Source organism: Gossypium hirsutum, chromosome A06 (genome assembly GCF_007990345.1).
Source record: "Gossypium hirsutum isolate 1008001.06 chromosome A06, Gossypium_hirsutum_v2.1, whole genome shotgun sequence".
Taxonomy (NCBI): domain Eukaryota; kingdom Viridiplantae; phylum Streptophyta; class Magnoliopsida; order Malvales; family Malvaceae; genus Gossypium; species Gossypium hirsutum.
Window position 1 is genome coordinate 126,905,561 of NC_053429.1, and position 25,850 is coordinate 126,931,410.

A 25,850-nucleotide genomic window follows, 5' to 3' on the forward strand; every position below is an offset into this window, starting at 1 on the left:
CGTATGATCACTTATCACTTGTCCCTTGATCAGATAAGTGTAGCCACTTATCACTTTGTTTCTTGATCAGATAAGTGTAGCCACTTATCACTTTGTCTCTTGATCAGATAAGTGTAGCTAAAGCTATCACTTATCACTTTATCTCTTGATCAGATAAGTATAGCCGAAGCTATCACTTATCACTTTTCACTTGTCACTTGATCAGATAAGTGTAGCCGAAGCTATCACTTATCACTTTCCACTTGTCACTTGATCAGATAAGTGTAGCTGAAGCTATCACTTATCACTTTGTCACTTGATCAGATAAGTATAGCCGAAGCTATAACTTATCACTTTATCACTTGATCAGATAAGTATAGCCGAAGCTATTACTTATCACTTTCCACTTGTCACTTGATCAGATAAGTGTAGCTAAAGCTACCACTTATCACTTTATCACTTGATCAGAAGTACTCAAATCCGGCGTTCCGCTCAATTTGATCATTTATTCATATATCAGGCTTACCAACATATGTTAATTCATAAACCATTCATGGTATTATTTCATGCCAAATCATATACTGAATATACCATACACACATACTATGAAACTTTATTTTCAATACATGAGCTTAAACCATGACCAATAATGCACAAAAATAAGCATCATTCATATTTTATCGTTTATGAGTTATAATCAAACATATGACCATTTATACACGAATCATTCATATATTTCCCAATTTTCCTCCTCCTCCTCTCCATTCCACATCCTTAATGTGTATAACACACTTAAACAACATTAACCATAATTTCAATATTCACTAACATGTATATTCAAAGCTGTTTATCCGAGTCAGAGTCACTAAATTATTTTTATCCGGAGCTAGAGAGCTCCAAATTAAGATCCGTTAATTTTCCCTGGAACTAGACTCACATATCTTCATACCATATAATTTTCATAATTTTTTGTTCAGCCAAATAGTACAGTTTATTCTTTAAAGTTTCCCCTGTTTTGCTGTCTGACAGTTCCGACCACTCTTCACTAAAAATTAATTATCTCATTGTACAGAATTCGGATGATGTTTTAGCTTGTTTCTTATAAAAATAGACTCATTAAGGATTATAACCATATAAACTATAACTCATAATCATTTCTGTACAATTTTTAATGATTTTCCAAAGTCAGAACAGGGGAACCCGAATTCATTCTGACCTTGTCTCACAAAATCTATTATATCTCATGATTTACAATTCCATTGCTCACATCATTTCTTTTATAAGAAACTAGACTCAATAAGATTTAATTTCATATTTTATTCATCCTCTAATTCAATCTCTACAATTTTTGGTGATTTTTCAAAGTTACACTACTGCTGCTGTCCAAAACTGCTTTAGTGCAAAATGTTGATTTCCATTTTGCCCCAAATTTCACAGTTTATACAATTCGGTCCTTTCTCAATTAACCCCTCAATTAATCTAATTTTCTCAATTAGTACTTTACTAGACATTATAAGTTGTTACACAACTATAGAAATTCAGAATTTCCACATATAACTCTATCTTCAAACTCTTTTACTATTAGGTCCCAAACATTCACTTTCTATTCAATTCTTTCAATAAAATCAGCATATGAACAATTTAAAGCTCTAATTTCATGCTAAATCATCATATACTTCCAGCACATATTCATATCAACTTTCAACTTCTTTCATAAAATCAAAAACTAATGAATTTAACAAGTGGGCCTAGTTGTAAAAGTCATAAAAATACAAAAATTTCAAGAAATAATCAAGAATTGAACTTACTTGTAATAAATATATGAAGAACCAGCTTGAAGAAGCCCTTCCATGGTGTTTTAGCTGATGAGAATTCAGAAAAATGAAGAGAAATCTAGATAATTCCACTTGGGTCCTAACTTTATTAAGCAAATTTTGCAATTTTCCAATTTTGCCCTTAATTCTGCTTACTTTCTTGCTGATTTCATGCCTCTGCCGTCCAGCCCAAATAGACCTTGGGTCTATTTGCTTTTAAGCCCTCTTCCTTTTATCATTTAAGCTATTTAATCATTTCCCAAAATTTTGCATTTGTTACAATTTAGTCCTTTTTGTTCAATTAATTATCGGAACTTTAAAATTTCTTAACGAAACTTTAATACTAACTTTTTAACACTCCATAAATATTTATAAAAATATTTATGGCTCAGTTTAAAATCCCCGAGGTCTTGATACCTCATTTCGATTCTAATTATTTTAATATTTATTTCTAGTGCACTATTCACTATTTCAAAAATTTTCCTAACTTCATATTTAACTTATACTTGCTAAATTAATAATATTTTCTACCCATTTGTCGAATTTAGTGATCTCGAATCACCGTTCCGACACCTCTGAAAATTCAAGCCATTACATTTTTTTTTCGTCGGATTTGTGGTCCCGAAACCACTGTTCCGACTAAGCCTAAAATCGGGCTATTACACCAAATGCTAACTCTTTTTTATAATCAAATTTAGAGTTTTTTAATTATTTAAATTAAATTGGTGTTGTAAAAATTTTAGCTCAAAAAATTTAATTCAAAAAAAAGAGAGCCAAATTGATAAAAGACGTACACGTGTTGAGTGGTAAAGTTATCTTTATACCTAAATTATATAATAATCAAACAATAAAATCTAGTTTAATTTCGAACTATATTTTATGAAAGATAAATTACACTATAGTCACCAACTATTAGTAAATTTTGTTTTTGTCATCCAACTATGAAAGGTTACAAAATAGTCACCAAACTATTCAATTTTGTCTTTTTTGCTAGTTTTAAAAATGGTCATAATAGCAACTTTAACCCTCAACATTTATACATTGTGTCAATTTAGTTTTGATTCTAAAAAATCTAACCCTTAATATTTACACGTAATTCGGTCTTTTTTGCAATTTTGCTTTTCTTTGTGGCTATTTCACCTAAAACGCTAAAAAAAATCAACTAAATTTGATTGAAATATATATAAAAATGGAAACACAAATTTCTCATTCTTTTAAAATTAACCCTCATTGTCACAAAAAATAGCAAAAATACAAAAAAAATCAAATTACACAATGTGTAATTGTTGAAGGTTAATTTCTTTTAGAATCAGGACTAAATTGTGACCCTTTCACCTAAAAAAGCTAACAAAGAGAATTTATCAGCTAATTTTGATTGAAAATATACAAAAAATAGAAACACGAAAAAATTCAATATATTAATTTTTATATTTTCTCATTCTTTTAAAATTAACCCACAGTGTCACAAAGAAAAACAAAACTAAAAAAAAAAGGCCAAATTACAAAATGTGTAAATGTTAAGGATTTTTTTTTAGAATTCAGACTAAATTAACACAATTTATAAATATTGAAGGTTAAAGTTGCTATTATGTCAATTTTAAAAGCTACCAATATTAGGTGGTGATAAATTTATGAAAAAGGAAAAAAAAACAAAATTATAAGCTAAATTTGATTGGAAATATACAAAAAAATAGAAACATCCAATATATTGTTTTCATCTTTTCTCATTCTCTTAAAATTAAGACTAAATTGATATAATTTATAAATATTGAGAATTAAAATTGCTATTATGTCAATTTTAAAAGCTACCATTGTTAAATGGTGATGGTGGTAAATTTACGAAAAAGAAAGTCGTTAGATTACAGAGCTGGGACAATAGAAGGAAGTGTTGCTGTGAGAATGCCCTAATGCTTGCTTCCTTTCAACTATTATCCCACTATGACCTTAAACACCAGCTTTTAACCACCTTAATGCCCCAAATTAGGTTACAAACTTGAGCAACCAAGTTTGGCAATTAATCACCTCAAAATCACACTATTTAAACAACATACCTTTTAAGTTGATGCTATTTATTAATATTTAATACATGATACAAAAAGAAAAGGTGTATTAAATAAATTTTAATAAAATCTTTATCCAAGTCCTACCGAATCAAGTCATGTGAATTGCCTAAATAATATACTTTTTCACAATTATTTTTTAGAAAATGTCTTCGAATCCCTTTCGAGTCTGAAAACTCTAAAATGTACGTCTCCAAGTGATTATTGAGTACAAGAACTTCAATTGGATAAAAATTAGACGAATAAAATTGATGAAGATGAATAAACTTCTATTTGTTAAAAGATGCAAAACTATCATTCTAGTATAAGCAAGATAAACATAATAGTCAGGGGAGAGTAATTGGTTTAATTGGTTAGTTCAGTTGATTTTTTCGAACCAACTTTAACATGAGAAGATAGAGCCAACTAAATTTAGTTGGAAAAATTGACCTAACTGAACCGACTTTGATTTGGTCAACTGCAAAAAAAAAAGTTAATTTTGAAAACTATGTAAAAGAAGTGGTGGTTACAATGGCAGAAGAAAAGGGTAAGGGCAACGAGAGAGAGAGGATGATGGCAACTACAAAAAGAAAGAAAAGAGATGGTCAAAGTCAAAACTTCAAAAAAATTTACTTGCTTACGTGGAGCATTGAGAAAATTAGTTGGAAAAAAAAATCCATGTTAGCAATCTGTTAAAATTCAAGCAACATAAAACGTTCAATGATTAAATTGTTTCATTTTGAAAATAAAATATAGTCGATAGTTTAGTGACTATTTTTGTACTTTCCTCATAAAAAATAGGACAATGGCTAAAATGTCAAGTATTTCAACGACTAAAGCTAGGAGGAATAGACATAAATAAGATTTTGTTCAAATGAAATATTCATGTATGTATATTGGCCAAAAAAATTAATATATACATATATGATTCGGCTCAGCAAATCTTTCTCCTAATTTGGGCCCGACTTGGTAGAAAACCAGGCTCATAATTTAGGTTGAGCTAAGCCTAGGCAATACTAAAGAGTATTGATATTCTACCTAAACCTTACCCGACCCATGATCATGTCTAAGTAGAGAAGATGAAGCCAAAAATTTTGTTTAGGAGAGTCAAGATAAAATTCTAAAATTTTAAGGGGTGAAGCTAAAAGTTTATTCGAAAAGGACTTATATTGTATATTTAATTTTTTTGAGGGGCCAATCTTATAAAATTTTCATTTATTCAAATGATTAAAGGAATTAAAATGAATGATTAACTTTAAGAAACAAAGCAGTCGTTAGATTTCAGAATCTGCACAATAGAAAGGTATACCACCTTAATACCCCTGCTTAGGTTACAAACTTGCGCTACCAAGTTGAGCAATTAATCATCTCATTATCACACTCTTTAAATAACATAACTTTTAAGTTTTCTTAATGATGTGGGATGTGATTTATTGATATTTAATACATGATATTAAAGAGAAGGCTAACCCTTAACGACTAAAGAGACTAAAAGGGACAAGACGCACCCAACTCATATGAGAAGCCTTCCATTTTATTAAAAAAAAAGACATGATATTAAAAGTAAAAAGCATATTAAATAACTTTTAATAAAATCCTTATCCAAGTCTGGTTAACTCGGGCCAACGAATTGCTTGCCTAGGTCATGGACAAGTATAAGTGATATACTAAAGGATTAAACTATACCTTTTGTACCAATCATCTTCTTAACAAAGGTGTTTGAATCCCTTTTGGGCCTGAAAACTCCATAATGTAAATCTCCATGTGGTTATTAAGTGTAAGAATTATAATTGGAGAAAAAACTGACAAATAAATTTGATGAAGACGAATCAACTTCTATTTATTAAAAGATGCCAATTATACATATAATAACAACTACATCTTTATCGGGTAAATTCTCTTATTAGCTTGTAACATCCCATACCCGACTCAATCGCTGAGTCTGAGCTATGGGATGTTACATTACGATCAGTTACAATTCATTTGAACAATTGAACAATTAAAGCATATTATTAAGTTCAGTCGAAAACACATGTGCGATTTCGGTAAAGGGATTATTGCTGTAAATATCACAAACCAGCTCAGTTTTTAAATTTTTTATTTTTTCTTGTGCAAGAAAACTATTTTCGAATCAAAATTTTTTCCAACATGACCTAATCGTCGTGTCTGAGCTACGGGATGTCACATTCGTTGTTGGAGCACCTACGATCAATTACAATTCAATTGAACAATTAAACATATTAAGGCTTCATTTGTTTCACTAAAAATGGCTTCCGAAAAATGATTTCTGAAAAACGACATGCTTTTTTGGAAAAGCTAATATTTTCGTGTGTTTAAATGAATCTGTGTAAAATACTTTCTGTTGTTTGGCAGATTTCCTGAAAATATTTCATTGAAGTTGTTTTCAATGAAACAAACATACATTTGAGATTTATGACAAATGCAGTAGTGAATTGATTACAAAGTGATGTTAAGGTGAAATATAGTAAATAATGAATTTTCATGATGTTGAGGATTAAATTGTAAACTTTGTGAAATTTATAATTGAATAAAAAGAAGTGATATGCATGAAAATTTGTTATGTAAAATAAGATATTATATGTAAAATAAGATATTATAATGAATTATTGTCTATGGTGAAAAATAAATTACAAGACAATAAGGACTAAATTGAAAATTGTACAAAATTTTAAGTGTGAAACAATTTAATATGTGAATAAGGAAATTATGATAAAATTTTAATAAATGTGTTATGAGATGATGAATATGCATAAATTATCGTAAAAGTGAAATTGTGGGAAATTATGAAATTTTTATTATGATAAAGTCTAAATTGTTAAACTTGAGAAAATACGTAAAAGAAATAATAGAAGAGAAATACATAGAAATTTGATATGTGAAACGAGATATTGAGACAAGTTATGTGATTAAAGTGTAACAAGAAAGAAAATTGATTTAATATGATTAATTAGTGAATATTGAACTTTTATGACAAAAAGGGACTTAATTGAAAAAGTTACGAAAGTTTATAAGAAAATATTTGATAAGTGAAGAATGTAGTAGAGAATGTAACATTCTGGTGCTTTGACCCGATGTTTGGGTCGTGTATGGGGGTGTTATAGTGAGCAAAGCTTTATTAGTTGGAAAATGTCTTACGAGAAAAATTTTGGTAAGACATTTTACGGGAATAAGGGAGTAATTTTACATTGACTGGAAAACCTTTTGCGTGGACCATCCTATTTTACATGAAAAAATATTAAAAAAAGTTGAAAATATTTTCCGTAAAAGCTTTTACGTTAAAACAAATGAAGCCTAAGTTCAAACATCATTACGACATGATTTACAATCATAAACGAGCCTTATACGAGCTTACGAAAGCTCTTTAGATAACTTGAGGTCGAATATGGACCAAATTGTAAACTTTTCAAACTATCTGGTTAACCCGTGACAAGGAGTAGCCAATGAGTGGCATCTGACCAAGAACTCCTGAAGTCGCGATGTCAACCTAATAGTTTGAAAATTTTACAATTTGATCTTTATTCAACCTCGAGTTATTTAAAGAGATTTCGTAAGCTCGTATATGATTGTAAATCATGTTGTAATGATGTTATGAACTTAATAATATGTTTTAATTGTTCAATTGAGTTGAAACTGATAGTAGTTGCCCTGACAACAATGTGACATCCCATAGCTTGAACCCGACAATTGGGTCGGGTATGGGGTGTTACATTTAAATTAAAACTCAATAGAGATTTGACTTTTACAATTTAGTTATTGAGCTTTAATTAGCTATTTTCTTGGTTAAATTACATAACTGATTTACAATATATTTTCATAATAACTCTGTAAATATTCTCTTTTACCTTTACAAACTCAGTTTATGGAAATTAGATTTCGAAACCGCATTTTTTTACACCACTAAAAATCGATCGTTACATAACCTATATAATTTACAAAAGCTGTGGACTTAGCTTTTGTATTTTAACTTGATCAATTTTTGTTCCTATACATTTCGAATTTTGAAATTTTAGTCTTGACCCAAGCAATGTCAATTGAATCAATTTAGTTAAATTCAATTATTAGTCTTGTACTATGTGTACAAGTATAGATTTAGTCTGTATTCGCTATACTTTTCAAAATTTGAAATTTTTTTCTTGACACAAAAGACAATCGTTAATCCATTACTTGGATTTTTAGTCAGTAATATGTGAAAATAAAAACAAACCTGGCATTACACATATGATAATATATTTTTCGCATCAGATTTTAGAAGTAGTAGGACTTAACTTGATGAATTTAACAATTATTATTTGGTGAAGACTGAATTTTTAAAATTTGAAAAGTACAAAGACTAAAAATGACCAAATTAAAGTAAATGGATTAAATTCAAAACTTTCAAAAAGTACAAGAACTAATAACAGAATTTGATCCATATTTATTTATGGGTTAACACAATATTTAGCTCTTGAACTTGACACTTAAGTCTACTTCGATATCCGTTCTTTTCTTCTTTCCACTTTGCGATTTTAAATTGGTAACTAGGCCTACTTTAGTCCCGAAACTTATATTTTGTTAAAACATAATGATGTGACATACATAGATTGTGCCATGTTATCATTTGAAAAATTATGAGTTAATATTTTTTTGCTCTTGAACTTGACGATTAGGTTCACTTTGGTACTTTTTTTTTTGTCTTTTTGATATCGAAACTTGATAATTAATTTCAGTTTGGTTCTTGAACTTAAATTTCATAAAAATACAATGACGTAACAGTATGAAATTATGTCATATCATCACTTGAAAATTAAAATAAAATTATATAAAATCTAATTTATTTTTTTAAAATTAAAATGTTATAAATTTTTTTAATTTTCATACAATAATACGATCATGTCATTATCACACATTTACGAAATCCCGGAAATGTTCCGGTTGAAAGTATAAATGGGCCTTATAATATTTTATGTTTTTTAACTATGATGGGCTTTACTCTTATTTTGCCCAGCCGTTTTTTTTTTCACGGCAATTAGCAGGCGATTTAGATTCGAGTAACCCAAAATTTCGTAGCTGGATCCGCCTCCGCCTCCGAACAGTTGTCACCGGAATCGGAAATTGAGGTTGTAAACAATACATTTTAACAGATCGGTACTCATGTTGATGAAAAATGGGTTATTAGTTTTGATTTTTTGATCAATTAATTTAGTGGAGAAGAAAACAAAATTTCCTATTTTTCCTTGAAAATTGAATTTTCATTTAGGGTTTGGCTTTCCCATATTTATTTTTAATCAGCCTTTGATTGTTTAGGAGTATGACCTGTCATATAATTGATCAGAAAACATTATGTATTTTGCTTGTTTGTTGAGAATTCTTGTAATAAATATCTGGGTTTTTGGGAATCTATTGTTAGGGTTTATCTAACTTATCATTGTTGATTTCTTTGTGTTATAATTACAAGTTTTTTTTTGTTTAATTTCATCTGCGTATGGTTTCGAACATTTTTTATATCGTTTTCTATATAAATTGTTGGTTGAGATTCGTTATTTATGGGATTATTAAGAGCTATTGAACACAATGAACAGTAATTTCAGTTCTGAAATATTTTGCTTGTAATTTTTTTTGCTGAAATCTACGTGATATGTTGTTGGATTTAGATAAGTGAAGATGAATGGAGAAGTCCCCAACATAAAGAAATGGGTTGTTTTCTATCCTGTTTATATTAATTCGAAGAAAACAGTAGCTGAGGGAAGGCGAATTAGTTTGGCTAAAGCCTGTGAAAATCCCACTTGTGCTGAAATTGCTGATTGCTGCAACCATCTCAAAGTCCCTAATGCCATTGAGGTTTGTTCTTGTGGGATTTGTGATGTTATTGTGGAAATGTGGAGGAGGATGAGACCGTATCTAGTTTGAACTTTTTGCCTGATTAGAACTGGAGGTTTCAAATTACTTATTAAGTATTCATGATCGAAATTTGTTGTGGATTGTAACAATTGTAAGTATTTGGGAATTAGGATTTCAGAATTTGGATTTGGATTTCGAAAATATTATAAATTGAGTAGTACACTGTTTAGAAATGTAACATTCATTATCATTTCTCAAATCCATGGATTTGCTAGAAGCCTATTTAGTAATGAATTTGAAATCCTTAAAATATTTGGATTTTAGATTGAATACCAACTAATTTGACTATGATATATGCATTTCATTCTTACCATTTATATAATAATTAAAATCCAAATCCAAAATTTTAAATCCAAGTTCTCAAATGGAGCATTAAGTGACAATTGAAATTCACGGAGTCGACTGTCGCCACAGTTTTATATTGCCTCCTTTGAGGATTTAGAACTGTTATAGTCTCTGAAAGCCACAAGCATGGATTTTGGTTTCTCATTCATTGCTCCTTTCATCATCCAAGCATTCATTTTTGGTTCTATGCATGCAGTGTCTTACCATTGTTGCTTTTTATCATTGCTTCCTTCTGCCCTGTTTCAGAAATCTAGATATAAATAGATGTATAGGGCTTACTATTATCCATTTGTTCTAACAGCTATAAGTATTTCCTCGAGTGAATCAAAATTAACCGAGGGCTGTCGCCACAGTTATATATTGCCTCATTTGAGGATTTAAAACTGTTATAGTCTCTGAATAATGGTTTTTAGGTTTCTCATTTATTGCTCCTTTCATCATTCAAGCATTCATTTGAGAGTGATGGCTCTATATATATGGTGTCTTACCATTGTTGCTTTCTATCATTGCTTCCTTCTGCCCTGTTTCGGAAATCTACCTATAAATGGACATATATGACTTAGGGTGGGTTTGGATAGGTGGTGCGTTTACCTGCGGTTAATGTTAAAACAACGGTCGCGGTGAGATTAGATATTGTAGCGTGAGACAAAAATTAAGCTAAATGCACCGCACTACACCCCACCTCCCATCCAAACTCACCCTTACTATTATCCATTGTTCTAGCAGCGATGAGTATTTCCTTGCATGAATAAAAATTAACCAAGGGCTGTCATCACTGTTATATATCGCCTCCTTTGAGGATTTAAATATTTTCTCATAGTCTCTGAATGCCACAAGCATGGGTTTTTGGGCATTTTGTGCATTGCTCCTTTTATCATTCAAGGATCCATCCGAGAGTGCTGGCTCTACATATGCTGTGCTTTAGCTTTTCCATTGTTGACTCACTATTATTGTCCCTATCTCTTGTATACTTTTTTCCCGAGCCAAGAAGGTTGCCCCTCAAACCTCAGTGTCCTGCTACTTTTAGGGCAATTTATTAGCTAAATATTTCAACATCTTATGACAATAATCATTTACCTAACATCTAGGAACTCGGGGCACTCGGAATGTATATGCCTAATATCTTCTTCATCTCGTTGCATTGTTACTTTATCAACTATTAAACAAACTGTTCTTTCTACTTGTTTATAACCAGAATGGGTGATTTCTTGTTGTGCAGATTGATAAGGCATACCCTCGTGATTTCATGCAAAGAGGGAGAGTGAGGGTCCAGTTGAAAAAGGAAGATGGGACTTTATGGAATCCGGCCATTTCTTCAAGTAAGTGTAGCTTTAGAAAAGAATTCTACTGCCAGTTCTGAGTTCAACATGATTTTCATAGAAACATATGGGCATAAAATTGGTAAAAGTACCATGGAGGTCTCTAAACTAGGAGTTAGATTGTATTTTACCCTCTACCAAAAAAAAGGGGCAAATTAATCTTTGTACGTAAGTTCAAAAAGCAAATTGGTCATTTTTGTTAAAAATTTCATCCATTTGTGCTGTTAAAAATTGGCATGGCTAACAGAATAGTCAAACAGTGATATGTGATTTGTCACGTTTACCTCGTACTGACATACAAAGACTAGTTTTTAACAATAGAAATTGATGGAAGTTTTAACAGAAGAAGCCGATTTTGCTCTTTAACCTAATGTATAAGGACTAAGTTGACCATTTTTTGAGTAAAGGGGACAAAATGCAATTCAACTCCTAGTACAAGGTTTCCATGGTACTTTTACCGTTTAAAATTTGGTTTTGTGGTGAGTTATTTTAGTGTTTCCTCTGGGTTTGTACTGCTGTATCTGAATTATAATGTAACTGCACTTATCAGTTCCGAATTCACGAAATCAGATTATGAAGGGAGAAATGTTGTCATTCTCTCATTGCTATCATTAAATTTTAAGAAAAGAAAGAATAGTGCCAGGAATGTTACCGAGAATTCTGCTATAAAAGATCCATCCATAATTTGTTTGGTTGCAGGGAAACAGCTGATGCTCCAAGTTGCGGAGTTGGTACCTAGACACCCGGGAAGGACTAAGAAGCAGGAAGCTCCATCGACATCAAGTGCTGCTGCCGGATCTTCCAAGCCCGGGAAGGGTGGAAGAAAAAAGCGATAGTTCTGTAACTGCCTAATCAACAGAAGGTCATGATTTTCCCTTTGAACATTTTCAATTTTGCCATCAAGTTAAACATCTTCATATGGATATGGTTTCTTTTTGGTTTATCTGAGTGAGCTTTGGAGTAGATGGTTCCAAAGGAATTCCTTAAATTATTGATAGGTTAATCATTAAACCCTTGGATTTCTTTGAACTTTAGGTTTTGGTTTATGAAATGCAGTTTACAGGGCATATGCTTCTTAAATTTTAGGGATAAAGCAAACATTTAGTCCTTGAATTTGACAATATTTTTCCAATTTGGTCCTTGAAATGTTTTGGGTCCACACTCCACATTAGTCTTCAAACTTAGCAACTTTTCTTAATTTGGTCCCTGAACTTAAATTCTGTTAATGAGTGATGGCATTGGCACAAGTTGTCAAGTATTGAGACTAATGTGAACAAAAATATGTAGGTAGAAAAGTTGTCAAAATCAAATAGTGCATTAACCCTAGTATATTAAACTAAATTTCTCATTATTCCTCAAACGGTGTTTATATCTTACATTTTACACTTCTAAGAAACTATTACCCTTTATTCAATCTTGAAGTTGTTTTCTGGTCCTTGGTCTTCATTTTTTAATATTAATTGCGCAAAACGTCTCAAAGTATTGCCCAAATTTTAAATTGGTCCTTAAATTATAAAGTGTTTTAATTGAGTCTCTTTTTGTCAGCCTAGTTAATTGAAATGATATGAAAATAATAAATATATAAAAATCTTGAAAATAAGTGTATATCTATTTTAGATAAATACTTTTATTTAATACTCAATAACATAATTTTTTCTGTAGTTTTATAATTTTAAGTAGTTGATATTTTTAAGTTGCACCCAATTATTAACAAATTTATTTAGAACAATAAAAGAAAATGTTGCTAAAATCCAATGCAACAAAATATATACATATATAGATACACGAGGAGTGATCTATTTATATTGGTGTAAAATTAAAGTTGATTTACATATTTTTGGATTCTTTTTGTATGGTTAATATTTTAATGATCCAATTGTTAAATTTAATATTCCATTCGTATAGGTTACGTATATCAAATTTGATGTAAATTAAAAAATTCCAATTATTTGCTTTATATAAAAATATTTCTCATTGAATATGTATATTAATATATTTAATATTGTAAATTAATATGATAAAAATATTCGATTGATTTGAAAATTTATATGCATGACAAGTACAATTATATCAATAAATTTAACGTGAGGATTATTAAAATAATGACCGTACGAAAAGATGTAAAACAATTTTAATTTTACACCAATGTAAGTAGATTCCTCCTCTCTCTATATATATCTCGTGAAATGTTGGTTGCATGTTTGCAATTCATTTACAAAAATAATTGAGATTGCAAGATAAAGTAAATAGAAATTTATATTCTTTTGCGGACTTGGCTTTTAATTATAACGGTAAATTATATTTAATGTTAAACTAAACTATTAGTAAGTTCACATTTTGGTCACTCGATATTAAGAAGTTACAAAATAACTATTGAATTATTTTAAAGTTTTTATTCAAATCATTGGACTATTCAAAAGTCGTCTTCAAGTCATTAGACTTTTAAGTTTTTTTTTTGTCTTAAAGTTGGTCTAGCAAGCTCCAAGTGATAATCGATATGATGAGTGAATACCCATTGACGAGTATAACATATTTTAGATCCAAGTCGATTCGACAGTTAATGTTGGAGATCAAATAAGAAAGTTATTTGGATTTTGATTCGCAAATTTATGGTAGTTAAAGTTGTTTTATGAAAAAAATTATGATAAAAAGAAAGGGATTGAGAGTTTTCGGTTGGTGTAAGTAGTGCAGATAGAGAATGCCATACAATAGCTATTTTAACAGCAAATTATAATACAAATGAAAACAAAATGTAACCAAAATGTAAACTTATTAATAGTTTAATGACTTTGGATGTAATTTACCCTAATTATAATTCAAATGGGTACTGAATTATAATTATGTTGGAACTTGGCTTTTTATTATAATACGAATGGGACGAAATTATAATTATGTTGTAACTTGTCTTTTAATAATAATACTAATGGGGACGAAATTATAATTATGTTTGCAAAAAAGTATGCATAAAAAATCTCTCTCAGAGTTTCTAAACATTAACAATAGGGAGAATTAAACTTAAAAAGAGTTTCTAAATTTTATGCATAATTTTTTAAATATATATAAATTATTACCATAAAATTATTTTTTAAATATTAAGTTTTTTATGCTGAGTTTGAGCTAAAAAAAAGTTCAATTCGTCGATTAAGTCATAGTTAAATTGTTATAGGCATTATTACAAATATAATAGGATGTGAATTTGTGTGAACTGAAGTATATTATCTTTCTATTTACGGATTAGAGAGGAAACTATGGGTAGTTTTAAATATTGTCTCAAAACGAGTAAATACAATCAGAATTTATAACGAAATTATTAAAAAAAAATCCAACTCACCTCTTATTACTATTTAAATAATTAAGAAATATTTTTAATATTTAGAAAACGTGGACAGAAAACGAGTTTTGGTGGAAAAGTGAAAAAAGTAGTTTTTCTAAACATGCGGAAAAGGTGTATAATGATTAGATAAGAGAATAAATTAGGTGAAAATATTTTATAAGTCCTTGTACTTTTTAAAAATTTAAAAATAAGTTTTTATAATTTTAATTTCAGTAATTTAGACCCTTTAGTTCTTAGATTTCAAAATTCACATTGTAAATTTATTTGTTAAAATTTTTTAGTTTGAAATTTTGAAATAAAAAAAAATTACTTGGTAGCCGTGTAATTGAAAAAAAATGATATTGTAATAAACTTGAATTTAACAAAAAATTTAACAGTGTTGACAGTTGGACTTGAATTTTGGAAGTCTAAAAAATAGAGGGACAAAATTTTAAATTTTTAAAAAGTATTGGAACTTATGACACATTTTAACCAAGAAATTATTATGGTAGAGAGAAGGGATAAAGCAACATTTAATATTTGAAATTGGTAACCTTTTCAACTTAGTCCCTAAATGTCCTTTTGGTCTACAAATTTTCACAATTTTGTTCTATGTGATGATGTAGCACTTTGATGTTAGCGTTATGTCATAACCTAAAAATTTATATATTCAAAAAAAATTAGGTGATGACGTGGTATAATATTAAAGTGTCAAGTCATTATAGGATCAAAATTAAAAAAAAGTTGCTAAGTTGAGAAAATTGCCAAACTAAATGTCCCTAGAGAGAAAGAAAACAAAAAAGGTTAGCTTCGCTAGAAGCCCTCAAGCTACGCCATATATTCTAAATTGGTCCTAAATTGTGAAACCTCAATCTTTCTATCAATTTAGCCTTCAATTTGAACATTAAATATTAGCATATTTTGAAATTACTTGTTTTTTAACAAATCAAATCCGAACTAACATCTTAAGGTGACGGCTAAATTGATAAAAAGAAACTTAATTAATACAATATTGATATATTTTTATCTAGTAAATATGATATAGATATTTTGAAATTTGGAAACTAATTTTAAATTTAGATTAAATTCAGACCATAGTTCAAGGACCAATTCATGAACTAACCCAAAATCGCAAAGAAAATTCCAAATTGGAGAGAAAATTCAATTAGAATTCCAAAAGAAGAAACTTTGGTTTTCAAGGGGTTGATAAAGAAAGGATCCTTCCCTTTGTCTTCACCCTTTGGCTTTCCCATTTTTTAATTTTTATTTTCAATTTGTCCCTTAATCTGTTCTTCGTTAACATCCACAGAAATCCCCATTTTTCAATTTCGTTTTGTTCACTGCATAAGTTTTTTTATTTTTTTTAATTTTTTAAGAAACCTAAATCCGATCACAAGAGAAATCTCATGGCCACTACTGGAAACAAGAACATCAATGCTAAATTAGTCAGTTTTCTATCTCTTGCTCTTACTTTTTGATCTTTTAAACCCTATATAAAGATTGGGTTTTATTTATTTTTTGGTTATTGCTTGAATTTTGTGCTTTGGGTCTGTTTTATGTGCTGAATTATGATCTGGGTCTTATTGAATTTTGCTTCAGGTTTGAATTTTGTTGCAAATTATCAGATGGGTTTGACTAATTTTTGCAAAATATTTTTTTGATTTTGGTATTTTGGCTTCTTTTCATGTTTTATTTTGTTAGTGTTCTTGTTTTCTTTCCTTTTGAAGCTCTAAATCTTAGTAAATGTCTTTTTAATTCTGCAATTTTTTCTTTAAGATTGTGAATATTATGTTGATATCATATGCTTTGAATAGGATTCATATGTTATAATCTTAGAGCTTATGCCTAATTTGTTATGCGTATACCAGAAAGTAAAGCTTTGTCTTCCGTTTTGATCATTGAACTGGTTAGGGACCTGATTGGTCCTCTATTATTAAATGGATTTATCCCCTATATTATTAAAAAGAATAAAATAAAGTCAAATTGGAATAGAGTTAACATTTACAGTAGAACAAATGTCATTTACTGTTTAATAGAGCTAATTTATTTAAATTTTTTTATAATTTTGTAAATGAAATCTTTTATTTGGAATCGAGTTTCAATTACAAACAATAATTTTTAAGGTATTTTTTATACGGTAAATGTTAATTTTGTTATAATTTGGAGTTATTTGATTCTTTTTAATAGTATAGGGACTAAATTGAGCCATTTAATAATAGAGAGGTTAATTAGATAAAATCCCTATAATACAGGCACTTCCCAGGTACTATAACTTTTTTTTTTTATATCAGGTTCTACTTGGGGATGTTGGAGCTGGGAAGTCGAGTCTCGTATTACGCTTTGTTAAAGGGCAATTCGTTGAATTTCAGGTCGGTCCTGTAATGGATTTTGGTGAGTTTAATCAGAACATTTCTAGTTTGAAACTTTTGACATCGATCTTATAATGATGTAGGAATCGACCATTGGTGCGGCTTTTTTCTCCCAAACGGTGGCTGTGAATGATGCAACGGTCAAGTTTGAGATTTGGGATACCGCTGGTCAAGAGAGATACCATAGCTTGGCACCAATGTATTACAGAGGAGCTGCGGCTGCGATCATTGTTTATGATATAACAAATCAAGTAAGTTCATGATGGATGGCTCTAATGTCTTTTACTACATGATTCGGTAATATAAGCGCACTAAAGTGCCTACTACTCGAAATGTGACATTGGGAAATGAAGAATACGAGGTCATACTCGGCTAAATTCCATAAACATTATTGCTTTCAAAGGCTAGCTTACTTTTTTAATGTGTTTGCGACACAATGTTTGACTTAAGTTTTGTCTCATTGATGCATTAATCGAAGCATTTTGTTATAGTTTGAAGTTTGAAATGGTAATATTCGTTTCACCGAGTATCTGGAAGAATTGTAATAGCATTCTTATTTTGCAGGCATCGTTTGAGAGAGCCAAAAAATGGGTCCAGGAACTTCAATCGCAAGGTAGTGATTTCGTTTTATATTTTTCCTTGCAGAGATTCTTCTTACGACTTGTTTACTTAAGTGCTCCGAGCAATTGAACCCTAATTTTTTTTATGTTGAATTTCTTCTTTTCCTTTTCTTGGGAAGGCAATCCGAATATGGTAACGGCACTTGCCGGGAACAAAGCTGATTTACTTGATGCAAGGAAGGTGACATCAGAGGCAAGTTAATAGTTTCTATATTGCTTTTAACTTTTCATTCTTTTTGAAGTACTCATGTTTAGATACGTAGATATAACTTTCCAAAAAGGTTAAATTCTGCTTATAGTCCTTGTACTTTAGCTTGATCAATTTCAATCCATTTTCTTTTTGAATCGGTCAATTTTAGTCCATGTAGTTTTCGAAATTTGAAATTTTAGCCCTAACCCAAACAATTGTAGATTTAGCCCATATTCTCCAATTGGATCATTCTTTTAAGTCCCTATACTTTTCAAAATTTGAAATTTCAATCTTGACAATAATTAGAATCGTTAATCCATTAGTTGAATTTTTTAGCAAGTAATATATTAAAATACCACACTAACATGGCATTAAACATATGATAAGATGTTTGCCGCATTAGATTTGGGAAATAATGAAACTTAACAAATTTAACAATTTGGTGAATACTAAAATTTGAAAAGTATAGGGACTAAAAATGGTCGAATAAAAGTACAAGGACTAAATCCACAACTTTCACACAAAATACAGACTGATGACAGAATTTAACCTTCCAAAAACCCTTCAAAGACCTGAAAACTTGAAAAAAATATGAACTTAACATTATCTAACACTTACTCGAGTCTTAAACACATTATATATACTAGTAATATGCAATTCTTAGCATTCCAAGTTAGAAAGGATGCTATAATAGGTGTAGTTTCAGATTTTTAACATTTCGAAATGACCCTTTTTCTCTTTAAGATGGTAAAGGGTATTATAGAATCACGGTTCGGTTTTGGTTTGACATCGACGTACATGCGAATATCTAGTTGACTTCTTTACTCTTTCGTTATTCAGGAAGCAAATAAGTACGCTCAAGAGAATGGTCTTTTCTTCATGGAAACTTCTGCAAAGACCGCATCCAACGTCAACGATATTTTCTATGAAATAGGTAAGGTTAATTCGGGTAAAAGTACTATAGAGGCTTCTGTACTAGGAGTCCCTGTACATTAAATTAAAGAAGAAACTGGTCTATTCCGGTAGAAATTTCATTCATTTTTATTGTTAAAGATCGGTTCCTGTACGTTAGAATAATCAAACAGTTATGCATGGAATGCTATGCGTACCTCATTCTGACATATAAAGATCAATTTTAACAATGGAAATGGATGAGATTAGGACCAGTTTACTCTTTAATCTAACATGCAGAGATTAATTTACCTATTTTTTTAAGTAAAGGGAGCAAAATGCAATCTAAATTCTAGTACAATGGTTTCCATGGTACTTTTATCAGTTAATTCGTTGTTTTGTTTAAGCTTCCCCTCATAAAAAAAATGCAGTATTTGTTCCATATATCGGCAATTGACTGATTTTTATTTCTGACAGCTAAAAGATTACCTCGAGCACAACCAGCACAAAACCCTGCCGGAATGGTTCTCATGGATAGACCTACAGAACGGACGGCAAGCGCATCATGTTGCTCGTAGATGACGGTTGTTTTTCACCGGCTTGTGTTCTCGTGTATCTCGAATTAGTTCATGTAATGTTATCTGCAATCAAGTCTCTTGCCCTTAATTTGCCTTTGCGTATGAACTATTTATATGAACTATAGATTTGATAACACTGTTTAATTGTGTTGGAGAATTGTGTTTTACTTGTAATTAAAGTGTGTTAATTGTATGCTTAAACTTCCATGGTTATAACTTTTATGTTCTACTCTATTTTCGGGGTTTTGGGAAAATCGAATTCAACTAATCGGTTGGTTTTACGATTCAATCGTATAAGTTGAATTGAAAGATAAAGAAAAATAGTTGGAAAAAATAAAAAAAAATTTGAATTTTCTGTTTATTAATTTTAATATTGGATTTTAAAAGTATTCATGCATTTGGTCAATACACAATGTTTCGACAAAAGTGTTTATTATTCATTATCATAATGGAAAAAAATTAAAATTTTTATATTTTTTATAGGGTTAAATAATTATTTAGGGCCTGGACTTGGTAATTTTTTCTACATTGAGGTCTGAATTACTTTTTGATTTAAGTTAGGTCTTAAATTGATAATTGCTCTCATATTGGGACCAGGACTTGGCAATTGCTTATACATTAAGACTTGAACTTTAAGGCTTTCAATGACTAACTTAGATAAAAAAAAAAAGTTTAGTTCCAATGTGGGAACATTTGCCAAGTTCAAGGTTTAATTTGAACAAAAAAAAAGTTCAGGCTTCAATGTAGAAAAAGTTGCTAAGTTTAAGTCTCAAAATGTGATTTAATCATTTTTAATATTATTCATGCATCGATCGGTGCCCAATGTTCCAAATGTGATTGGTATTGAGTGAAATGAGCTCATGTGATTGGTATGAATAAAAATTTTGACCAATTTGAAAAAAAATTGGTTATACTGATTTATCATTGGAACAACGTGCACCAACTGAAATAACAAATAACCGAAGTCGCTAATGACTACATTAATGCGAATTGATACTAAAAATAATAGAAATTCAATAAATAATTGAATAAAAATTTTTGCCTTACATAAAAATTGTGATTATCTTTGTCAATATTCCCATAAATGTGTTCAATAAGTTAATGTTTTTTATGTTTAAAAATTGAGAAAAATAAATAAAAATATAAGTAAAACATGAACAAAATTGTTGATAAACCAAATACACATTCAAAGGCATTCAAAATGACAATAAAAATCCTCCATTCAAACAAGTTCACAAATAAGCACAAGCCCAAATTCAACCATTCCTGTATTAAGGACATTTTCTCGATATTAATAATTAAATTTGTATTATTAAATCCGAACAATAAAATGATTAAATTTATTAAAATAAAAATAAAGGGGATAAATTTTAAATATATGAAGAATACAAGGACCTGAAGCATAATTTAACAAAAAAATGATCCCTAATGGTTTTTTTTGGCTAAGCCAAAAATCCAATTTATTAATAGTGAAGAAAGCTAAGCATTACAATCGTTCTAAGGATTGAAGAGCACAACAAAGTAATAACATCGTCACTGCTTCAGATGATGACGTGTTATCAAGAATTAGCAAGTTGTCTGATATTGATGGGTGAAACATATTCAAGGCCACCATCCAATGCATACTTTGCTCCGATTACAACCGCCGAATCCGGTGGATGGAATGGATCCCAGAAAATGTATTTACTTCGGTCGGGACAAACTCGAGATGACGATATGCATGGAATTAGACCGCCATGTGCCCCTATCACTTCACAACAAGCATGATCATCATTCTCAAATCCTGAAAAAAAAAAATAGAAAAGATCAAAATTTAAAGCTCATTAACTTTTCCAAACCCCAAATTTAGAGTTCATTGTTGAAAATAGTTCACCATATGATCTATAGTTGTTAATTATGTCTTCCGTTAAAGCATAATAATCGATATAAGCGAATGTCGATCCCGGTAGGTTTTCGGTAAGATCTTCGAGCAAGTTCTTCAGTTTAGAGTTATATAACATGGCCATTCTATTTAGTAAGGAAACACAAGCCTGGCCACATAAATGTACGTCCCTCTCAAATGGTATTAAACCCACTTTCGGGGCATTAAGCACTGCAATCTTCCTAGCATCCAAGTTATAAAGCCTCTGCAATTTACATAGATTGAAGATGGTTAGAAATCAGATGTTGTTTAGGTGTGTTCCGGAGTTGAATTGAGTGAACATCTTGATCAAACAAAAGTTAGTGAGGGTTTGTAAAGAAAAACCCGGCTTTTACTTGATAGATCGAGATGTTTACTTAGTTTAATTACTCAACAAAAAAATAGATCTAGAAGTTTACTCGACTCAATCACCCAGAAGGTGAAAAACCCCTTCAACCAGGTGAGCGCTTGATCAAACAAAAGTGAGTGAGAGGTTGCAAAGGAAAACCCTCACTGACTTTTACTTGATAGATCGAGATGTTTACTCGGTTTAATCATTAAGAAACTCTTAAAAAAGCCATAGCTAGATTGTTAGAAATAGATCTAGAAGTTTACTTGACTTAAACACCCAGGAAGGAAAAACCCCCTTCAAAAAGCCCTAGAGTGCTAGAAATCAAACCTTATTTAGGTGTTTTTTAAAGTTGAACCGAGTGAATTTTTTGATCAGGTAAAAGTTAGTGAGGGGTTGCAAAGGAAAACCCTCACTGACTTTTACTTGATAAATTGAGATATTTGCTTGGTTTAATCACTTAAACTCTTAAAATAACACCAACTAAATTATTAGAAACAAATCTAGAAGTTCACTTGACTCAATCACCCAGAAGGGAGAAACCCAATCAATAAACCCAAGAGTACTAAAAATTGAATCTTGTTGAGGGGATTTCAATGGGTGAACCGAGAAAGGATTCTATGAAACAGGGATTGTTCCTTTTCAATAGTTTAAAGCCATATTAGCAATTTCATCTTAAATTTCAGGATTTTCGTTTGGATATGATTTTTTTTAGGATGAAAATGCTGATATGGCATTAAACCATTGGAAAAAAGATACAGATGACGTGGCATCACTATTTTATACAATTCTTTCCAAACTGTATAAAATTTGACCCAGTGAAATTTTTTCAATAAATCCTAATAAATGAAATTACAAATCATAAATTGAGAGCAATTTAGTGGGAAGAATTTAACTGTGAGTTGGGATTTGAAATTTGAAATTATTTCATCCACATAATCGTTGGTACCCAAAACTGATCGAAGTTCTCCAAATAAGATATCGTTAGCCCCAATGCCAAGAAAATAGAGTGAGTTTCTAAGCAATGCTTGAGCCGCTGTTGCACCAATTCTTGATATAATGTCTTCCCTAGTCTTTGCAAAGTAATCCACTTGTTTATCCATATTAATTCTTTCACCCTGCAAAAAGAGAATATTGCTTTAAACAAGCTTAAATTTAAGATTTTAGAACTAAAAGGGACTAAAGTTGATATTATACCATTTAGCTAAAGGGGGCAAGGCCATTATATGCCCTCCACTAGCTACACACCGGTTCAACATAGTAACTTTTTATGGTCAAATCAGATTAAATTAGTTTCGGGTTTCAATCCATCAAATAAAATTTTCGAGTTTAGATCAATATTGACAAATTTATCTGTAGTCGACAAATAACGATATAATTTAGTAATGCAATAGAATAAGGAAGAAATTAAGCTTACAAAAAATGCACCAGTGGCTTGTAAAATTCCAGCTCCAGAGGAGGCATAGTTAACACCTTTCAAAATCATATCTCCAGTTGTATTAGGTGCTAGGAAAGGAGGAGCATAATCTATAAAGCCAATTTCCTCTTCTGTTAATCAAACACACACACACAAAAAAAAAATTAGTATAGTAGGGACCTGCTATGTATCCAAACTCGAAGGTCTAATTGATATTTGGGAGGTTTGGGTGAAAATATTACGCTCGAAAATGGGCTTAGTAAAAAATAAAGGTTCGCTTAAATTATACGTTGTATTTGGACTTCAATATTCAAGACTTGATCTCGTCTCAACTAGATATTACCATATGAAAACTAAATATATAATATTTATGTTTACAAATTTAATAAAAAGGAAAAATAATATAAAAATAACATCATTTTATATGGGCGAGCCTAAACGAACTTGGTTAACCATTTATAAATACAAAAAAGCTAGGATAAAATTTGAGATCCATAAGGGTTTGACCAAACTTGGACAATTATATATGACGTTGATACCACACAGATTTAGTTCATAGAAACTAGAGATGACGAGGGGTGGATGGTCTTTTACCCATCCTGACTTCGACCCAATATAGTCTTAACTTATCCCAACCCCTATTAATTCACACACCTTAAAAATTTAAGGTGTACCTGATCCCAACTTAACCCGAGATGCTATTATTTTTAATTTTTATAAATGTATATTATTTATCAAAATAGAACAATTGTTGAGAGTGCAACAAGGAAAGAAAGTAAGCAAGAGAAATGGTTGAATTAAAAGCATTTTTGTAATTATCTCGAGGCAAGGTAAGGTGTTTTTTCTAAACCTAGTCCCGTCTCAATACTCGGCTCAACTTGCCTCAAACGTAATTTCAAAAAGTATTCGACCTTATCAGATCGGGACAAGTCAAAATATGTTAGTTTGTATTTTTTGTCATCCCAAATAGAAATACCTCAAGTCAACGTCATAAAACAAGAATCGCATCCGCGTTTTCGATAGCAAAACAAGTAGAACAAATATCGAATATAAATTACGAAAGAATTTTGCAGAAACTTGCCTACAATGTCGGCAATAGTTCGAGAATTGGTGTAACGACCGGACGGAATTCCTTTGGGGAAGTCGATACCATCAGGATACTCGGGTTTCGCCAATGTGTCGATGTAATAGTTGTTTCCCCCGTCAACCAAAGAATCTCCGAAAACAAAGAATGCACTAATATTATAGGCAAGACCAATGTGTTTGGCTAAAATATGAGACAATATGGAACAAATGATGATAAGCTTGTTCCGAATGGTGCCCATTTGTGGACTAAAAAATAAGAACAATAAAAAGCTAAGGTGGGTTTTGGATTGTTTTCTTAAGGACTTAATGAAGAACTTAAGCTTATTCCGATTGTTTAAATAGTAAAGCAAGCAAAGAAATTCATTACTTAGATAAGGTTAAAATATAATCTAAGTCCTTGTACTTTTCATACATTTGAAATTTAGTCACCCTACTTTATTTCAAGGAATTTAATCCCTAAACTTTTTGGATTTAGGTTTATTATAAATAGGGGCGGACGGTAATGGTGGCCAAGGGTGGCCTTGCCTCTCTCCCCCCCTCGGTCCCTGTCCGCCCCATTTTTTTAATTTCAATATTCCCTTGATTCTTTTTGAAAATTTTAATTAGGCACCCCCAAAACTTGGTCTTAAGACCCGCTACTAATTATAAACTCACTTTTTTTTGTTACATAGCTACCAAGTGAGTTTTTTTATTCCAAAATTTAAAGAAATTAACAATTAGATATGAATTTTGAAATCTAAAAAATAAAAAGACTAAATTCTAAATATATTGAGAGTACAAGGATTTGGAGTATTTGGTGGTTCTCTAGTTGGAAGGAAGTCACATATATGCAATTTTTTTATCATAAAATTCGAACTTGAATCCATATTCGTTGATTATCTACACTAAATCAAGTTTTATTATTTGAATTTAAATATCGAATTCGACATATTTTGAAAGAGTAATAGTCAAATTTAGTTAAATTAACAAAAAAAATGTAAAAATTGAGAATTAAATTGGACATTATGCCAAAAACAAGTTGTAAGTTAAATAAAGAAAGGGTAAACTATCTCATTAGTCACTCTAAACAGTGGTCGTTCCTGTTTTGGTCACCCCAAATTTTTTATTTGTTAATTTGGTCACTCCAAAAAAGAAATCCATCAAATTGTTTACTCTACCATTAAATGGTAATGGAAGGACTAACGATGTATTTTCACGTATTGTTTTGGGGTGACCGAAATAAGAACAACTCCTATTTAGAATGACTAACGAGCAATTTACCCTTATTTTAGAGTGACTAAAGTGGAAATACACAGTCAATATTTCGTTACCATTTAACGACAAAGTGACCAATTTGATTAATTTTTTTTCTAGGTGACCAAATAAAAAAAATTAAATGACCAAAATAAAAGCGACTCTTGCTTAAAGTGATTAACGGGTTATGATAATCATTCCCATCATAAATAATTCGTCACTCGAAATGTTTTTGACTTGCACGACAAACGACGGCTTCGAAACTTCGGCGCAGATCTAAGAGCCGAAATGCAAAAGAGATATTAAATAATCTCTAAAGCCTACGGACCAAAATTTATTACCTTTTTTGAATAAAATTGCTATGAAGTCGAATATGGAATGTAACTCAAGTCATCAATGTGCTTCATTTCTAGTTATATATTTAATAAATTTTGACTTAAATTTAATGCAAAAAAACTCAAATTTAATGTAAATAATTAATGAATTTAGATTTAAATTCGAATTTTATAA

At 30.4% G+C, this 25,850-nt stretch overlaps 3 protein-coding genes across 3 annotated transcripts; 2 read left to right on the forward strand and 1 right to left on the reverse strand.

Moving 5' to 3' along the window:
- Nucleotides 1-8,793: 8,793 nt before the first annotated feature.
- Nucleotides 8,794-12,461, forward strand: LOC121230849 (signal recognition particle 19 kDa protein). Its single transcript, XM_041116354.1, has 4 exons — nucleotides 8,794-8,949; nucleotides 9,484-9,670; nucleotides 11,295-11,394; nucleotides 12,094-12,461. The coding sequence occupies exons 2-4, from the start codon at nucleotides 9,494-9,496 to the stop codon at nucleotides 12,228-12,230; spliced, it is 414 nt and encodes a 137-aa protein (XP_040972288.1). The 5' UTR covers nucleotides 8,794-8,949; nucleotides 9,484-9,493; the 3' UTR covers nucleotides 12,231-12,461.
- Nucleotides 12,462-15,813: 3,352 nt separating this feature from the next.
- LOC121230850 (ras-related protein RABF2b) lies at nucleotides 15,814-19,556 on the forward strand. The gene is made up of 7 exons (XM_041116356.1): nucleotides 15,814-16,152; nucleotides 16,999-17,076; nucleotides 17,160-17,327; nucleotides 17,641-17,689; nucleotides 17,816-17,889; nucleotides 18,727-18,820; nucleotides 19,255-19,556. Exons 1-7 carry the CDS (start codon nucleotides 16,114-16,116, stop codon nucleotides 19,353-19,355), a joined length of 603 nt encoding a protein of 200 aa, XP_040972290.1. The 5' UTR covers nucleotides 15,814-16,113; the 3' UTR covers nucleotides 19,356-19,556.
- Nucleotides 19,557-20,623: 1,067 nt separating this feature from the next.
- On the reverse strand, nucleotides 20,624-23,401 carry LOC121230852 (GDSL esterase/lipase At4g16230). Its single transcript, XM_041116357.1, has 4 exons — nucleotides 23,022-23,401; nucleotides 22,501-22,722; nucleotides 21,229-21,481; nucleotides 20,624-21,138 (listed from the first exon to the last, which is right to left on the reverse strand). The coding sequence occupies exons 1-4, from the start codon at nucleotides 23,088-23,090 to the stop codon at nucleotides 20,915-20,917; spliced, it is 768 nt and encodes a 255-aa protein (XP_040972291.1). The 5' UTR covers nucleotides 23,091-23,401; the 3' UTR covers nucleotides 20,624-20,914.
- Nucleotides 23,402-25,850: the final 2,449 nt, after the last annotated feature.

Excerpts from the sequence above, each read along its gene's own strand:
- LOC121230850 (XM_041116356.1), top strand. The coding sequence starts at position 16,114 with ATGGCCACTACTGGAAACAAGAACATCAATGCTAAATTA. Across the intron at positions 17,077-17,159 it reads GGCAATTCGTTGAATTTCAG|GAATCGACCATTGGTGCGGC; the intron begins GTCGGTCCTGTA and ends ATAATGATGTAG. Across the intron at positions 18,821-19,254 it reads CGATATTTTCTATGAAATAG|CTAAAAGATTACCTCGAGCA; the intron begins GTAAGGTTAATT and ends TATTTCTGACAG.
- LOC121230852 (XM_041116357.1), bottom strand. The coding sequence starts at position 23,090 with ATGATTTTGAAAGGTGTTAACTATGCCTCCTCTGGAGCTGGAATTTTA. Across the intron at positions 22,723-23,021 it reads AAGCCACTGGTGCATTTTTT|GGTGAAAGAATTAATATGGA; the intron begins GTAAGCTTAATT and ends CTCTTTTTGCAG. Across the intron at positions 21,139-21,228 it reads TAACAACTATAGATCATATG|GATTTGAGAATGATGATCAT; the intron begins GTGAACTATTTT and ends TTTTTTTTTCAG.
- LOC121230849 (XM_041116354.1), top strand. The coding sequence starts at position 9,494 with ATGAATGGAGAAGTCCCCAACATAAAGAAATGGGTTGTTTTCTATCCT. Across the intron at positions 9,671-11,294 it reads AAGTCCCTAATGCCATTGAG|ATTGATAAGGCATACCCTCG; the intron begins GTTTGTTCTTGT and ends CTTGTTGTGCAG. Across the intron at positions 11,395-12,093 it reads GAATCCGGCCATTTCTTCAA|GGAAACAGCTGATGCTCCAA; the intron begins GTAAGTGTAGCT and ends GTTTGGTTGCAG.